General features: G+C 40.3%; 1 protein-coding gene across 2 annotated transcripts in view; it reads right to left on the reverse strand.

Annotated features, from left to right (window-relative positions):
- galcb (galactosylceramidase b) overlaps window positions 1-19,046 on the reverse strand; it is a 40,542-nt gene that overhangs the window by 9,774 nt on the left and 11,722 nt on the right. Inside the window, exons 6-13 of one of the 2 annotated variants that reach the window (XM_078174866.1) lie at window positions 18,115-18,153; window positions 12,503-12,633; window positions 8,218-8,373; window positions 6,804-6,928; window positions 1,260-1,387; window positions 839-928; window positions 663-752; window positions 432-576 (exon numbers count right to left, since the gene is read on the reverse strand). In XM_078174866.1, the coding sequence (XP_078030992.1) occupies window positions 432-576; window positions 663-752; window positions 839-928; window positions 1,260-1,387; window positions 6,804-6,928; window positions 8,218-8,373; window positions 12,503-12,633; window positions 18,115-18,153 (904 nt within the window). Of the gene's footprint in view, window positions 1-431; window positions 577-662; window positions 753-838; window positions 929-1,259; window positions 1,388-6,803; window positions 6,929-8,217; window positions 8,374-12,502; window positions 12,634-17,772; window positions 17,901-18,114; window positions 18,154-19,046 lie in introns of both variants that reach the window. The other variant, XM_033643239.2, reaches the window with a different exon arrangement.

Here is a 19,046-nt window from a genome sequence, read left to right on the forward strand (position 1 = left end):
CCATGGACTGAGCTACTGCCACCCCACAGCATTTTGTAATTTAATGCTTCTACAAAATCAGTACAGAGTACATGTGGAAATACAAGAATTACATAAAGATGATAACAAAAGCAACTTTGAGAAAGCTCGTGGTTTCCACTATGGCCCTGTCTTATCATTTAATGACTTTTTTGGGACTTTTCATCGACTGATTTCTGTATGAAACCTTGCAACATGAGTTAAATTATTTCATTATTAATAACATTTTCCGAAAGGGTTTATTTCTCTGGTTCGATTATTTTAATAAATCATTATTTGTTAAAATATATATATATATATATATATATTAATCATTTTCTTGTCTGGTAAACACCTCTCAGAATTGTGTATTATTTCAAGAATTCAATGACCAAACTTGTAAATAATGTGGGTTCTGTGCATGCCACACTTACGAACATTGAAGTTGTCCTTGTAGACTTTGGGGAAGCGGGTAGAGGGAGGCGGGTCAGGGTAACTGCCCTTCTGTCCTGTTGACATCGTGGTTAATGTGTACACCTCATCTTCAGCCAGGTTTAAGGTGAATGATCCATTCAAAACCTGAAATCATCACAAACACATAAAATAAGTAAATGATAATCCTGAAGAATCTTTCCACTTGAATCTTTTAAAACTGCCTCTTTTACCTTTAGTGGAGTTAGTTTCTCAAAGAAGGAGGGCTTTTTTGTTTTGAAGTTAAACTGTGACCGCCATACTTGGAGTTCCTTAATGGAAGCCTAGGAAAAATAAATAACCTAAAATAAAACAAAAAGAATCACTCGCTAACTTTTAACAGTGAGATGCAGACCTTAGAGGAACTTACAAAGGATCCCTCCAGCTGGAAAGTTGCACTCTGGGATGTCACATTGAAGGGAGGGAGAGGAGGTCTTACGCACACTGAATGACTGTGAGTCTGTAGAGGAAATGGGAAGAACACATTCATCTATGTCTTTAGTCTGTGTTTTCGTTTGAACACAGCAGTATAAACTTTGTTAGTATATGTGATGAAAATAATACCAGAGGCCCCGCAGCAGCTTAAAACATGACGGCTAAGATTAATTTCAACACTGACACCTAAAATAGTATTGGTTTCTCTGTTCTTTCAAAATTCTATGCAGCTACATACTGACAAACTGTATGAGATCATTTATAAAGTAGGATGTAAAATTACAAAACTAGAAGGTAAAATATAAACATCAGAAGAAAAAAGTAAAGAATCAAAATAGAACAGCTTGCCAACTTGCCATGGTTTCTATGACAACAGTGAGGTTTCCTTTCTTGTCAGTCAGGGCTACGTAACTTCCACCTTGTGCCAGATGACCAACAGTCTGCAAGTAGGTCCATCCTGGCTGGGTGAACTGTGTGGTGTGGGCTATAAGAAAAAAAATACAGTGCAAAACTGTAATGTTTATTTATTAAACCATTTCTTATGTACTGAAAATTGGAAAATATCTCCTTAACAGACATACGTGACAGTTAAATGCCTATAACGGTCATTTTGAGAAGGCAGGTCTTATTTTTGATCAGCAATGTCCTTCAATCCCAGCTGATTCTTTAGAGTGCTTCACATCATCAAGTACGTCCTCAACCTCTGCTCTTTCATTTGATTCTGAAGCTTTCCAAATTCCTGATGTTTTTCATGCGTAAAATATCATTGACCCAAAAAAAGGACCCCGGCCTTATGGCCTGGACCTCTTAGTTAGGGTGCTTTCACATCTAACCTGTTTGATTTGGTTAAAATGAACTCAGGTCCATTTACGTGGTTGGTACGGTTTGTTTGGGTTGGTGTGAAGGCTGTCAGTTGAATCCTGATGCAGACCAAACAACCGAACCAAGGCCGTTTGAAAAGGTGGGTCCACTTCGTTTGTGGTGTGAAAGAAAATGAACCAACCACAAGACTTTATGATAGCAGATATGTGATTTTAGCAGGATTTCAACAGCTAAACCAATAAAATCCATCTGCTGATGGTGAAATCTGTCTGTGATCTCATAACTGAACCAAAACTATAATGCAACAATTATCAAATGAAATGAAACCCTAAAAAACTGCTGCGCTGGTCATTGCGAAGCCAATCAACCACATTAACTTCATCAGGTTCCAGTTAATTGGAAACAAGCTTATAATACACCACTGCCTAAAACAAAGACTGGCCAATGTCCAATCTCTGTCCTCTCAAAAGTCTCAGAATCAATAGTTGTTATCCACTGGAAATGGCATATTCTCATATAATAATTTAAATGACATGCAATCCTGCTTCCAATCAAAGCATAGCATTTTGAAAGTCACAGATAATTTCAAAGAGGCTGTAGACAACAAACTCACGTGTGTTTCTGTTTACAGACCTTATTAAGGTTTTGATACTGTGGACCATCCACTACTCATTAATGCCTTGCTTAGTGCTGGCATTTGATGCTCAGCGGCATAGTGGTTCTACAGTTATCTGACTAGCTATTCACATATCGTTAAACATGGCAATGTCATGTCCGACCCCCAAATCACTCAGCCCTGAGGTATGATGACACTAAGTCAGAACCCATCCCTGTATCTAATATGGCATGGTAGGATGGTCTTCTCTCACTTTGCATAGGTTACAACACTGATATAGCTCTGACACCCTTACACCTTGCATTACAATGCATCCTATATCCAGATTGTATTGAGATGTGATTTAACCTGCTTACATTTGCAACTGGTATTACTGTATCTCTCTAGTGTCCACACTGAGATTTGATTGCCCTGTACAGCTCAAACTACCAAACATAGTCCAAATGGGCCCCAATCCCACCTGTCAACTGTTCTTTATGATAAAAATAAAAAAAAATGTTTTCTTTGTTATATACATCAGAGCCAGTCAGGAAGATTTAGAAGGCAACAGCAAGGTCAAGAGCATAAAACAGGCCTCTCTGGTTGTAAAGACAGTGATTGACAGGAATATAGATTGCAGATGAGGGAGACACCATAGCAGGGTTAGCATCAGATGAGAGAGAAACCAGCACACAGAGGGCCACCCATGTAGTTCTTGTATGTGGATTACAAACACAATTTCATTTACACTTTGGTTCAACATGGCCACAATGTGTCATTGACCACCTCCTGAGGTGGTTTGGCCAATCAGATCACAATCTGCCCTCAGTGCCTTTCGGGTGCATTTACACCTGAACCTTCATGTGATCAAGCACAATCTGATTGTAATCAATCAATCAATCAATCAATCTTATTTATAAAGCAGTGTTTCCGCTACATTCATTAATTTAGCAGTGGCGTGTCGCCACTGCTAAATTATTGCCGTCGCTGCTGCTCCTTCAAAACATTTTTGCAAATGCACCACCACTCTGAGACATCTGTGCACTTGCACAGCGCAGCAGCCAGTATAGTGAGGAGAGCAGCGGTGAGGGGAGTGGGGAGTGGGGGAAGGCTCCTGTTTAGGGATGCACCGAATATATTCGGCCAAATATTGCAAAAAAACACACATTCGGTATTCGGTGGAATAAGTGAAAAGCAAGGCCAAATAATAGCGGGAACTGCCCATTGGTCCGACAGCCCATTGTTCCGACCATATTAAACCCATTGTTGCGAAGTCTGTTCTGAAATCATTATGATGCCCTGTGGTTAAGGTCTGGTTAGGTTTAGGCACAAAAACCACTTGGTTAGGGTCAGGAAAAGATCATGGTGTGGGTTAAAATGAAAAAGAAAGTGACAAACACATAAGCCGTGAGCCTGCTCCGCCTCAAGCCTTTCCCAGCTCACCCAGAGCCGGTCGTGGCGCACCATACGCCCGCCGCGAGCCGTTCAGCACCGCGGACAGTCGGACTAATGGGATGTCGAACCAATGGGCTGTCGGACCAATGACATGGACCCATAATAGCGCCGTGTTTTGATAACGCAATCAAACAGCGTGCGGTGACGGACAGAGTAAAAAGTCGGCAGTGTGGCGATAAACAGTAATGGCGAATCCCGCCAGTTGTGGGTTGAACGGGGGTCACAGACACGGACAGGAATACGTATTCCTGTCAAATAAGGCGGCACATTATAACGGCTTACCGGTGAAGAAGTCCGGTTCCAGGTGAATAACTTGTTGTCATGACTGCCCAAAAGTACCTGAACAGCTGAGCCATGGCGGTACACAGTATGTGGCGTATCAGAGGAGAAACTTTAGGGACTGTTCGTTACTTATGAAGGGATTTGTCAGGGGAGGAGGGTGGCTGGTTGATTTTTATTTTATTTTTTTATTTTATTTTGATCCCCCCTATGTTCATCACTTATTGATGCTGTTTTTGAAGTATGAATAAGTCAATAAGTAATTTATTCCATTGAAATATCATTGATGTATTATAGAAAAGTGATTTATCTTTTTATAAATGACAAAAGGCACATCTGCCTCATTTTCGCTGTGGTATCCTGATACTACTCAGAACCATGATACTGTCACTGGTATTGTACCGTGGGTCCCAACTGAGGGATGTCTCTCATTCTCACCCGCCTCATCCGCCCCCCCCCCCCCCCCCGGAAAAAATCCTAGAGGAAACACTGTAAAGCCCAATATAACAAATCACAATTTGCCTCACAGGGCACAGGCAAACCTTTAATGGGGAAATAAAATGATAGAAACCGCAGGAAGAGCAACTGAGGATGGATCCCTCTTCCAGGACGACAGACGTGCAATAGATGTCGTACAGAAGAGATCAACATAATACATTAACGGTAATCTGTATGACACAATGACACAGAAGGGGAGACAGAGACAGAGAGAGATGCAGGACAGACGGTAATGATGATAGCTTACGACAACATTATTTAAAGTAATAATATTACAATAATAATTACGGCTATTGTGGTACAATATGTTGAAAGTATATATTAATATCTAATAGTGCACATGTGATAATAATCATGTGTGTAACAGTAGAAGTATGATGACTAATGATAACAGCAGCAGGAGGCATCAGGCAGGACCATGGCAGCAGCACAACCACACACGTCACACTATCCAATCACCCAAAACACATTTTAATACAAGATGTAAATGGGGCCTCAGTCTATAAGCTCTTCTTAGGGAAATTTCTGATTTACCTAAGCCAGAAGTCTTTATTTTGGAAAGCAGCCATAATCTTAGGTCACATAAATGGCTTCAGATTAAAGTGCCTTTTATCAGCACAGAGGCCTGCAAAACAAGCCTGTCTACTACAGTCTTTGGTCCTGGAACGATCTGAAGGCCAAGCTCAAACTAAAGACCTTTATCTCTTTATACATTTTAAACTTAGAATAAATAAAGTGGTCACTGCTAACTACAGTAGTTCCAATTATTACTCTCTGACTCAAAATGTGATCTCGTTCAGTGTGAAAATTAAAGATGAGAGTGCATCTTGATCCTGTAAAGTCTCTACTAAGCTTTCTAGGGCTTTGGTCGAAATGCTCTCGTCCAACCAAATTCTCATTAGTTCAATAATCGCTGTGTTACTTTCATAAGGAGCAAAGTGCTACATCAACAGCTTTCCAGGATTAATCCATTATTTCCTGCCCCCTTTGTTTACACAACGTTGAACTCACCCACCCTAACGCTCAGCGGTGACGCAGACCTCCTGTCTGCATACTGACACCTTTTCCCTCAGTGGAAACAAAGCTTGTATATACTTGTATTTCACAGATAGGAAACAATAAATTGTGAAGACAGTAAAGCCTCAACTAAAATAGCATTACAAGTCTTGTGTGTGATCTATCCTTCAGGGATTTATACTTAGGGAATTAACCTGGCTTCATATGAACAGTAGGAAATCTCATCGCCAGGCTAATTTATACAATGTAAAATGCCATAGGCTGGCGCTAATAACGTTAGCATGTTGTATTTGTTTGGAAAACATGTTCAGTATAAGACAGTTGTTTTGTTGGTGCATGCTGTGAGTTGCAATGGAGCCAAATTGTGTGCCGTTACATTTGTTAAATGTTGCTGTTGTCCCTGGTTTTATATGAGAAGAGGGAAAGATCGCTAGTTGCTAGGCTAATTTATACAATGTAAAATGCCATAGACTTGTGCTAATAACGTTAGCATGTTGTATTGGTGAGGGATATGTGTCCAGATAAAGACAAGTGTTTGTCTGTCAATGCTGCGATTTATAGTGAAACCTATTTGCGTACTTGTGTACACCTAAACTTTACAGCACTTAACAGAGTCCTCCACCGCCAACTAGTGTTTTGGAGGTGTAACTGCAGAGTGACACAGACACACCACCGCAGAAGTAAAAATAGCTTGCAGATTATTTTTTTGCCCACGACTAATCGATTAGTTGAAGATTATGTAAGACTTCAGTCGACCAAGATTTTCTTTGGTTGACTACAGCCCTAAAGCTTTCACCAATATGCTTTTATACTGAGCATACATTGAAGGCCTTTTTTTGTCCAGTTTGACATACCCCCCCCATTTCAACATTAAATTTTAAGCTAACCGTCCTACAGTATCTCAGAACTTTATTTTCCTATTCACATAAATAAAGGCCTCTTTCCTCCGGCCCCCAGTGCAACTGAAAATTGACCTTAAGAATACCTTAGTTATCTTCATGACCTTGCCAGTCAGAGCCTGTTATTTTGTTGAATAGATTTTGTACTTTACTTTTCTACACAATATTTTCTCCTTTTCTTTTTGGAGTGAACTACACAAGTGAAAGTTATCCTTTTTATTTGCCACATCTATATGCACACTAACCCCTCTCTAACAACAGCTTTGGGTGAACAAGCAACATTTATGAAACAAAGATATGTCTTATTTTAATTTTGTTTTATAAACGTGTTTAACCTGTGATCCAGATAGGGGACTCCACCACATAATTGCCGCTCCAGGGCTCCTCAGCTGTCATCAGCCCGTCTCTGCCGAATGGCAGCTCCTCATAGTAGCTTGCGATCAGATTCCAGGAAATGGTGCTGGGAGAAGAATCATAGTCATTAACAATGCAGCTGGACAGAAGCACTTCTAGGCTAAGCTTACCCTGCATAGGTACAGTCATAGGGCCCTATAATTTCCGCAATGCGGAAAACACGGACAGAATCTCAGAATTTGACAATAGAAATAGAATCTGCACTAAAGCGTGGAATATCGTGGAACTGGCCAAAATATGGATGCAATTCATAAAAGTCAGGGCCTTACATAAGTGTTTTGCCACTGCGTGTAAGCCAAATGAACAAAACAAAACAAACAACCAAACAAACAACAAACAAAACTCCTACAGTGTTTCAGTGTTATTTATGGGCAGCTGCTTCTGTTCTCTGCTGTCAGGGTTGGTGTTTCACCAAGTGCAGGGCTCACCTCCTCCAAACACACCAGGTGTAAAGGCTCAGACACACCAAACCGACGCTGGAGAACTAGCAGCAACAAGAGCCCTCTCCTGCCTTGCCTCTCGTAGCTGTGTGGTGGGTTAGGGCCTTGCAAAATTCTGTCTGGGCAGTGAATACAATCAGCCAACTAATTGACCATGTTTGCTCTACTCAGACTTCGCTCTGCTCTGCCTGGGTCTGTCTCCGACTTCAACACTGGTTTGACACTGGTCTCCATCAGCTAAACTAGCTCAAAACCTCCTGTGGTCCTCAGGTCATCCTTAGGCAGCGTCTGATGTTTCTGCATCAAGCCAGCCCTCACTCCTACCTCCATTGTCAAACCGTAAATGTATTGTAACGGCCCAGGATACACAAATGATTACGTACGCTTTTCAAAATAAGGTGTTAACACCAAAAAAATACATGAATGAAAATGCGAACATTTGGATTATATCTGCAGGAATTCAAAATATGTTACCTGCATCCCTTATAAATTCAGAGACCCTGCTAAACTGTGAGGGACAATTCTTTGATGAGAAAACTGAGGAACACTAAGGGCTACATTTAGAGCACAGCAACGTAAAGCTCAGATGTGAAGCACTTTATTTCACAAAAGGATGGAATGTTTTGTTTTTTAACTGTACTGAAATACTGTCTTTGATTAAAAAACATAGTGCAGCATTGTATGACATCAAATTCATCAATATTCATTAAAGTTTTTTTTTTTCTGATGACAAAATGTGCTAAAAACATCAAACGCAGAATTCAGACACAGAAAAAAAAAATCCCTAGAAAAGGTTAATCAAATAAAGGATTTGCTACAATCCGAATGAAATAAACTCATATGCTCAAAAATGCACATTACTTTACTACAAAGTATTGCTTATGCATTTACTCACGCCGTCATTAGTCCATTGACATAGTTCTGATTGAGGATGCGAGCCCAGCAGCCTCCCCCCACCTCATCATTGAAAGTGCTGTAGTCCTCTGAAGACCACAGCTTCTTCTGTGTCTTTAGGGCGTCCTTTACTGTGTTGGTGCCTGGGTAATGGGCCCTGTACATCACACATACAACACACAAGGTCAAGGTCAAGGTCATTATGAGAAGAAAATAACTGAGGTCTACAAACATCTAGGTGTCAAATGTGCACACACACACACACACACACACACACTTTTTAAGCAGTAATTTTTGTAAGTCAGGGTCATTTCGAGCATAAGAGTTGACTTTTATCAAAATGAGAGACCTAAGCTTTCCAGGTTGATATTTGGTGTAATGTCTGTGGTCTACTTGAACTTGCATGGTCATGCAGGCTTGGGTGACATTTCCTGCAAATCTTACATTTTAAATCATTCATTTTAACTTCAATAATGTTCACAGGAGCCAGACACTTTATTCACATCCATGAAGGAGTGTGTATGTCGCTGCATCATATTCAAGCGGGGACCTGTGTCGTTTTGTACAAGCAAAGAGGGGACTTGAGTCAATATGTAAAATCTATCTTTTTTGTTATAGAGTCAGTAAAGCTGTAAAGCCTTAATTTTATGCCTTTTTAGGATGATTTTTTCCCCCAAAGAAATAACTGCTATGGAATCTACAAAACACCTCTGTCCAGTGCCTTTGGATAATCTTCTGGGAAAGTGAAAACACAGAATCTAGAATCAAAATGTGTTATTTTCAGCGTGGCCTGTACATATGGAATAAACGTCATATCCAAGACCCTTTGCAAATTTGAAGGACACAAGTGTATGAACAGAAAACACAAATGTAGAAGCCACAACATAAATGAAGAGGCCACAACGGAAGTAAGCATCAACAGATGCTGACAATGAAACAGGCCTGTCACCATCCGATCTGTACATCCTTACTGATGTAAGGCGCTGCACATGTGCAACTCTCAACATAACTAAGGAGGCTAGGCACACTTGTTTAATTCTTACATCATCAGCGGTGGAAAAAATGTTGCGTTCAATTCAGAATGTTGATTAAGTTGATGTTGATTAAGACTATTCTTCAAAAAAATGCAGTTTTGTGGTGACTTTGTACTACTGTCTTCTGGTAACATGCTTGTGGGGTTTTTTGTGTCTGCCATGGGTTTTGGAAATGTAGTTTGTTAGCCACCATATTATAGTCCATCCTATGGAAATTAATGAATGATATTTTGCTTATGTAAAGTCCATAGTTAACAGGAATTAAATGTATCTCTGTTTTGCTAGGTATCTGCCTATCTTCCATTCAGATTTGTACTACAATAAATATTTTTATATTTGTATTAAAATCAACATAATACAAATATAATAACTAACAATTTAATACATTCACATTTTATAATTTAAAGGTAATTAAACTTCACTAAATTGCAGGCAGCGTCTGGCAGGCACAGAGCCCTTGCTGCAACCCGGCTTGTTGTCGTTGCTGTGCATGCATGCACACATTTCTGTTGCTGTAATATGGCCAGCGCGGCTGCAGGAGGATCAGAGCAGCCAGTTTTGGTCAAAAATGATAAAGGAAAAAGCGCTCTTTGGAAATATTTAGTGAAGTGAACACAGCACGCTGCAGACAGCAGGTACAGCCCCTCCCCTCACTAGCAGCTGAGCAGCTGGTGTCGCCAGCATCAAACTAAAATATAACTTCTAACGTTAATGTGGGAGCTAAGCACAAAACTTTGTCAGTCATACCCGTCTGTAACATTAATAGACAATGTTAGTTTAACAGGACAACACAATTATGTGTGTCTGAAAAGTTATGTTAACTGCAAAGTCACAGATTGAAGCTGAACAAACGTTTGGTTTCTCCCGTAACCCCTGGTTCTCTGATCACATAGTGAGGTAGAAACAGGAGCATCCCGAGCCTAAACTACCAACTCTATTTGATCAGCAACGAAAATATGGTGCCAATTCACCAGAAGCATGAAACATTGAAAAACATTGAGAAATGTCGGTCTGTCTCGCCCAAACCCCAAAATTACATCATCTAATGTCTTGTTTCATACTCACGCCAAAGGGTTTTAGTTCACTGTCATGGGAGAGTGTGTAAAGCTGCCAATATCTGAACGTAAGAAGCTGCAGTAAGAGTATTTTGGGGTACTTTTATAGTACTTTTCTATGAAAAATGACTCAAACCGATTAGTCGACTACCAAAATAGTCACCGATTATTTTAATAGTCAATTAGTCATTGATTAGTCGACTAATCGTGGCAGCCCTAGTATCGAGTATTGAATATTTTCCTGGGTATCGATATCGAGTTTGAAATTTTAGTATCGTGACAATCCTATTATATATTATGACGAAAATATTATTGATCACAAAAAGACATACATACACATATACATACATATATATATATACAGTACAGGCCAAAAGTTTGGACACACCTTCTCATTCAATGCGTTTTCTTTATTTTCATGACTATTTACATTGTAGATTCTCACTGAAGGCATCAAAACTATGAATGAACACATGTGGAGTTATGTACTTAACAAAAAAAGGTGAAATAACTGAAAACATGTTTTATATTCTAGTTTCTTCAAAATAGCCACCCTTTGCTCTGATTACTGCTTTGCACACTCTTGGCATTCTCTCCATGAGCTTCAAGAGGTAGTCACCTGAAATGGTTTCCACTTCACAGGTGTGCCTTATCAGGGTTAATTAGTGGAATTTCTTGCTTTATCAATGGGGTTGGGACCATCAGTTGTGTTGTGCAGAAGTCAGGTTAATACACAGCCGACAGCCCTATTGGACAACTGTTAAAATTCATATTATGGCAAGAACCAATCAGCTAACTAAAGAAAAATGAGTGGCCATCATTACTTTAAGAAATGAAGGTCAGTCAGTCCGGAAAATTGCAAAAACTTTAAATGTGTCCCCAAGTGGAGTCGCAAAAACCATCAAGCGCTACAACCAAACTGGCACACATGAGGACCGACCCAGGAAAGGAAGACCAAGAGTCTGCTTCTGAGGATAAGTTCATCCGAGTCACCAGCCTCAGAAATCGCAAGTTAACAGCAGCTCAGATCAGAGACCAGATGAATGCCACACAGAGTTCTAGCAGCAGACCCATCTCTAGAACAACTGTTAAGAGGAGACTGCGCCAATCAGGCCTTCACGGTCAAATAGCTGCTAGGAAACCACGGCTAAGGAGAGGCAACAAGCAGAAGAGATTTGTTTGGGCCAAGAAACACAAGGAATGGACATTAGACCAGTGGAAATCTGTGCTTTGGTCTGATGAGTCCAAATTTGAGATCTTTGGTTCCAACCGCCGTGTCTTTGTGAGACGCAGAAAAGGTGAACGAATGGATTCCACATGCCTGGTTCCCACTGTGAAGCATGGAGGAGGAGGTGTGATGGTGTGGGGGTGTTTTGCTGGTGACACTGTTGGGGATTTATTCAAAATTGAAGGCACACTGAACCAGCATGGCTACCACAGCATCCTGCAGCGACATGCCATCCCATCCGGTTTGCGTTTAGTTGGACGATCATTTATTTTTCAACAGGACAATGACCCCAAACACACCTCCAGGCTGTGTAAGGGCTATTTGACCAAGAAGGAGAGTGATGGAGTGCTGCGGCAGATGACCTGGCCTCCACAGTCACCGGACCTGAACCCAATCCAGATGGTTTGGGGTGAGCTGGACCGCAGAGTGAAGGCAAAGGGGCCAACAAGTGCTAAACACCTCTGGGAACTCCTTCAAGACTGTTGGAAAACCATTTCAGGTGACTACCTCTTGAAGCTCATGGAGAGAATGCCAAGAGTGTGCAAAGCAGTAATCAGAGCAAAGGGTGGCTATTTTGAAGAAACTAGAATATAAAACATGTTTTCAGTTATTTCACCTTTTTTTGTTAAGTACATAACTCCACGTGTTCATTCATAGTTTTGATGCCTTCAGTGAGAATCTACAATGTAAATAGTCATGAAAAGAAAGAAAACGCATTGAATGAGAAGGTGTGTCCAAACTTTTGGCCTGTACTGTATATATATATATATATATATATATATATATATACATATATATATACACACTTTACCTGCATGATGCGATATACACACACACACACACACACACACACACTTGTGTATGTATCACCATGTTATTAGGTCAGTTTCACTGACTGTTTCATTGTTGTTATATCAACTGGCAACAGAGGCTGTGCATGCAAACGTCATTCACAGAGGATGATCGTACCCTATCACGTCTACAGCCCTGCTGAGCTCGGGATCTAGAAGCAGAGACAGGACAATGGGCTCCCACAGGTTGTCACTGGCTATGATCCTGACACTCTCCAGACCACTCTTATCAAGAGTGTATCGCAGCAGCTGGTACAGCCAGTGACAGTCACAGAGAGAGAAAGAGAGAGCAGAAGAAGATACAGACTTCACAGTATTTGCTGCAACCATGAAAAACTGAAACTTTGGGGGGGGGGGGGGGGGGGGAACGACTGTCTTTAAAGCTGCACTAAATTATTTTTTTGTCTCCATGGGGCAGGCTAAACAAGCTGAAAACACATCTGCTATATTATCATCTTATTAAGTTGATATGGCTAACATGTTTGTAAACAGCTAACTATTTACACATGTAGCAGACACAGAGTAACACTAAAATGTATTCATTCATTCATTTATTTGTAGTGGTCCTTCTGAGCAACTGACAGCTGACAAAAGTATATTCAATATTCACACTCCTGGTTTGGTTTCCATCAACTCTTGAGAAAATGACCTGTCTCTTTGGCTGCTAACTGCTCCATTATATTCACCAGCAAGTCTCTGTGTCTGCCATTTGGGCAGGTGGTGTACAATAAGTTTATCAGGGCTTTTTAAAGAAAACAGCTGCCTGCAACAACTGGAAATTAAGATTATGACAATAGTGTTAATGGGCTGTAAAACCAAAACAATGACCTAGGCGAGATGTTGGAGCCTATTCATATTATTTATCAATTTTTTGGAAAATGGTAAATCAAAATAATGCTGATGATAATGTTGATTAATTATTAAGTTGTAGATCATATATTGTAGATAAATTATGATTTATTATGATTGTTCTCTGCTGCTCACGGCCGTCCTCCTAGTCAGGCCATTCTCCTCCTGTGATTAGGGAGAGAGGACAGCTGGGTTTCCCTTTTGTCTGCCTTCTGTGTTAAAGGAGTGAGGAGTGAGACAGTTTATCTACCACTAAATTAAGTTTTTTGTTTTGGTCATTGTGTGAAGTCAACCACGGAGAATATTTTTGTTTATGTAAATAAATTTGGAACCTTTTTTGAACCTGGAAAGATCTCTGCGAGTGCTTATAATTTTTGAGTCATAGACCTCCTCCTCAGAAGACTACTCTGCTATTATTTTTTACCTTTTCTTGAACGCAAGAGTAGCTATATTACGTGGCTAAAACACTTTGTGGAGTGGAGAAGAGTTATCACCTGATTCAACTCAATTCAATTCAGAAAGTCCCAATTTGACTGATTTCAGTGTCAATTCAACTGATTCTTGATTATCAAAATACATCAGATTAGGAATGTTAGTTTTAGTTAAATTTGCCTTCTATCCACCTTATTTTTCACGGAAACACGGAGGCAAAACAGAACGCAGCCAGCTTCCGTTTTTTTGTGCGACACTTTCGGTCCAGCACTCTTATCACTGTGTAAATGGGAATCGCCTTGTTGTTTACCTTGCTGAGTTTAGCTATATATATATGTATATATCACATTTTTCACGTCACTATATCACCATTTAGACTAATCTGATGTTTGTAAAGTCTATAAACACAATGACTGAACAAACATTAGTATTTTCTCTGTGTGTAATTAATAACATGGTTATCGTAGATTAGCTGGGCTAACCGTTAGCTGTTAGCCATTAGCCGTTAGCCGTGTCTGTAATAACTCACTAAACTCACAAAGTGGCCCGTGAAAAAAATATTTTCTCCAGCGGATGTCTTAGTTACAACATGACTGAGCTAATTGGAGTAGTTTCATGTCGTATCCGACAACGGGAGGCTTTTAACGGATGATGATCCTGATGTTAGCTTTGCTGCTAGTGTTAGCTGTCCCTGTCAGCTGCAGCCACTGATGCTTTCTAGACATTGTGATTTCCCAAAACTGAATAAATACCACACATAGAAACACAAAACTGCTTTGCTAGCTCAATCATGTTGTAACGGCTGGATGGTTGATGCGTACATGCTGATTCAGGTGCTATCAGAGCCAATCCGCACATCACTATGGCTTAATGATCAACTCAGTCAATTAAAACAACCCGTCCTGTGTTAGGAGTGTATGTCGCTGACAGACAGAAAGAAAGAAAAGGGAAAAAAAGATAGAAAAGCAGCGTACACCTCACATATTTATTTCTCACAGGTGCGCACACGTTTGGCTGGCATGCAGAAGCGCCGTCTGTGTGTCTGTGTGTCGAGGGTGCGAGCCGCAGCTTCAGCTGCTCAGGTAGAGAGGCTGTGTAGCCCGGTGTGTTTTTTCGCTGATTCAGTTCTGCAGGTTTTCTGCTGGTACACTGGAGACGGGGATCAAGCAGTTTGTCTCACTCGGGACAGACTGTGCTTTTTTCGTTCATAGTTTATGATTGACGTGCGATTTATTCGCGTTTAGAGGGAATAAGTTTCCGTTATAACGGAAACGTGGGCACAGTTATCTAACGTTATACAAAATACACAGACTAACTAACTAACTAACTAACTGATTGACTAACATAAACAACTGAAAATTGAAAAAAAAATTAGCTTGCACCGTTAGCTCCGGTAAGGGAAAGCATGAGGGAAAGCGGCTGACTGGAAGTCACGCACAAAAACAACGGAAGTTGATCACTATTTACTTCCATGTTTGAAAATAAGGTGGATAGCCTCACACCCATTAACTGATAATTAACTGGTTAATTTTTAAGAAAAAAAAAAAAAAAGCAAAATGACGTGAAATATAAGAGATCTGTCATTTCAGTTTCGTGCTCCATTCATTCAGTGAGGTTTTGTGCTGCATTTCAAAGTGCTAGCTATTTAAAAGTGGTGAAGCGTTAATGTTTTCTGATGTAAATGTCTTTTATTTTCTGTTAGCTTTGCTGACAGACAGATGACTAGCTGCATCAACATGTGAAACATCTTGACCCCTGTAAGTGCGACAGGTTTTAAAGCAATTTTTTTTAGTGGCCACAAAGTGGTAATGCAATTACTCAGGTCTATCACGTGATGCCCAAAACGACTATTTTCAATGAATTAGACTGTGAGAGAGAAGTCTATGAATCTATGAATTTTTGTGCGTCACAAACCTCACAAAATGACTTGTTCACTCTCAAGATTTAGTCCTTTCAATACGATAACATTTCGAAAGTCTAAAAGAGCCACAAAATCAATTAATTTTATCCCCATCCAAGTTAGCGGAGTACTAAACCGAAGTCAGCTGAGGTGAGAGTTGGCTGTTCGGCCACACTTGGCCACGCTCAGCCATGCTTGGCGGCTGTAAGTCTCTAGTGCGCATGCTCAATGGGCCCAATGATGCAGAAGCTGTGCTGATCATAATAATTAATTTCACACCACTGCAATAGAACTTTTTTGGCTTCATGCGTCACTGAGCAACTTTTATAGGAATGAATGGGGCCCCTCCACCAGTGCTGTATCCAGGTCTCTTAATATATCCATGTAAAACATGGTGCCCCTTGCTCAACCTCCAGTCCCCACTGGTTAGCTAACATTAGCCTTGGCTGCTCTGCACTGTACACCAGCCTGGGTCAGGTGGGGGCTAGTTGGTCAGTGGAACCTCTCATTCGCAATTACCACTGGTAACACCATCCCAGTTGCGGGACACTGTTGGCGTGGAAACATGGTGGTCACCCTCTGGCCCTTCCCAGGTACCCTCGGTGAGTAAGGGACTTCATTTTAAGCTGCAAAACCTCTATAGCATTGTTAACTATGTTAGCACCACCAGCCATGCTAACACTGCCAACCAAGCTAGCAGTGATAACATAGCTAACAACGCTAAAGGGGGTTTGCAGCTCAAAGTTGAGCTGCTTACCCACCAGACCAAACCCGTGGGTAGAGGGGAGGGTGGGCACAATGTTTTCACAGCAAAGCTGCTGGGTTAGGATGGCGTTACTAGCTGAAACTGCAGAATGAGCAGCACCCCTAACTAGCTCCCTCCAGACCCAGGAGGTTAACAGATTAATGGTTAATCACTGCTATTCCTACATCAGATAACTCCCAGTATTGCATGAAGCACTTCTCAGTGTTTAATCTGGAAACATCACTTTTACATTACTTCAAAGTTAGTACAGTTTTTGTCATTTGAACATAAAATTCAGAGTTTATTGGTAGCCTATAGGCTAAATTTTGAACACATTGTCTAGTTAGAAGACATCTGCTTTGTTGCCCCGGCTATACTGCAGGGACAGATCAAACAAAGTAAATCACAGTTTAATTCACTACCATGGCATCACCTCTCAAAACCAGAAACAATATCTTATCACCAAACACAAGAGCACAGATCACTGTGCAGAGTCCTTCATTCATTCTTTCACTTTCCGTTACTGCTTAGGGGTTGTGGAGCGTCTGGAGCCTAACAACCCTAACAAAGATGTGCCTGCTATATTTGCTACCTGACAGCCCTGGCTACTAGTCATCCTGATGACAGTCCTGTTAACTGTGGCGTACGCTTAAATTGTACCTATACCTGTCATAGTTTATAAGACTGGAGACAGCGAATGTAGCCAGCTATCTGAATTGCTTATAGAAATGACTCTTATTTCCACATAAAATGATACACATACAGTGTTGGCTGAGAAAAGGCAGAGATGCAAAGATGGATAATGCAACTATACAAATTAATACTGGATAACTGACAGAAGATTAATCAGAATATTGATTTTTCTGCCTAGCCCCAGTGATTAGTGTGTGGGTTTGTCACCATTAGCGACATCTTCACATTACACACAGTAAGTTGATTAAATGTCAACATAAAAAAAAAGATTAGTGCAGCTTCAAAACCATTTAAGAACAAAATGCAACAGTGAAAATGTTTTTTTTCATCTGCATGGTGGCAGCAATATACTGTACAGTTTAATACATCAAAATGTTTAGTGGTAAAAATGGCAAGCTTTATAGGAAAACACTTTCTCGTGCACAGCTGTGTACTACGTATGGAACATGCATGTACTGTATGCAGCTTCTTAAGTCTCTTTTCACTCTTAAGCAGAAAAACAGCCACAAACATTCAGTTTTAATGCAGCATAGAGAAGAAGAAGAAATGGCTAGATGAGGAACATTGCAGTGGTACGTCTCACCATCTGTGCATTGATTCAGTCAATCAGTTGTCAGGGATCAAACTGCCTTTCAGTGAACTTATAGTACATGGTGCAGCCCCACACCTTTATATTGTGATTGCACTACAATTGGCTCAAAAGAACGATAATGTAAAATAATTTTTTTATGTTACATGTTTTGTGTGACATCAAGCCAACTATACTTACCCAATCACCTCAACAGATTCATTAAGGTACAGGTCAGCGATCATAGAACTAGCGATGCTCCAATCGCCATCTGCTGCGATGATGCCAACACCAGTTAGACCGACTTTATCCAACGTGTTCCGGAGCACCTTGGCAACAAACACATGCTCTCAGAGGAACCCAGCTAAAACTTAAAACCATCTCAACACTGAAAGTCAAACTGCATTCCCTTACATGGAACACAACTCAATGTTGGTGGCTGTTTTTCTCTTTAAATTTACAGTTTAGGCTAAGCATACCCATTATGCACATTTGTCAGTAATATCAATGACGGGACATTAAGAGATAGGAGGGTAGGATTACCTTGATGTACTTGCTGTCATAGTTTCGCTCATTCCAAATCTAAAGAAATGAAAATGAATTTTAGTTTTATAGCAGACCTGTTAAAGTTCACTGAAAATCTGCAGCTCTAACAAATCCCTTAATCGACATTACATAATCAACGTTTTCATGCAAAAGGGTTATATGCCACTGAACTTTGTTAGTTGTCCTGTTTTACAGCCCCTACATTTACCTGGAACACTGTCAGTAAGAAAGTTGTAATTACGATTATTCCATCTTATTATAGCTCATGTTGTATTTTCATAGTTCTAATCCTTTGAGTTAGGATAACAGGAGAGAGCAAAATGCTTCAAAGTATAGTTATACTTAACAAGAGTTGATGCCAACGCTGCTTGTTGTTACAAGTTCAACAACTCCTGGGCATGTAAGGGCAGAAACACGAATAGTCTTTCGAAACATGTAGTCAAAGTGCATCACATAAAGTCAGAGAAATGCACCACTTCTGACCACCTAGCTCGTAGTTTATCTCCCATTACCCCATCCACCTCAGGTATGTTATAGTCTATAACAGTAATTCATTCAGGTTTCTGAGGTTTCTAGCATTGTTTCCCTGTTAAAGGTTTTTTTGGAAGAGTTTTTCCTTATCCACTATGAAGGTCCAAGGACAGGGATATCATATGCTGTAAAGCCCTGTGAGGCAAATTGTGACTTGTGATACTGGGCTTTATAAATAAAATTGAAATTGAATTCAAAACAATGCTGTAGCAGAATGTTAATTTATATACTGTACTAACATACATAGAAAATAATCAATCAATCAATCAATCAATTTTCTTTATAAAGCCCAATGTCACAAATTACAATTTGCCTCACAGGGCTTTACAGCATACGACATCCCTCTGTCCTTAGGAAACACAGCGGATAAGGAAAAACTCCCCCATAAAAACTTTAAC

Source organism: Epinephelus lanceolatus, chromosome 15 (genome assembly GCF_041903045.1).
Source record: "Epinephelus lanceolatus isolate andai-2023 chromosome 15, ASM4190304v1, whole genome shotgun sequence".
Classification (NCBI taxonomy): Eukaryota; Metazoa; Chordata; class Actinopteri; order Perciformes; family Serranidae; genus Epinephelus; species Epinephelus lanceolatus.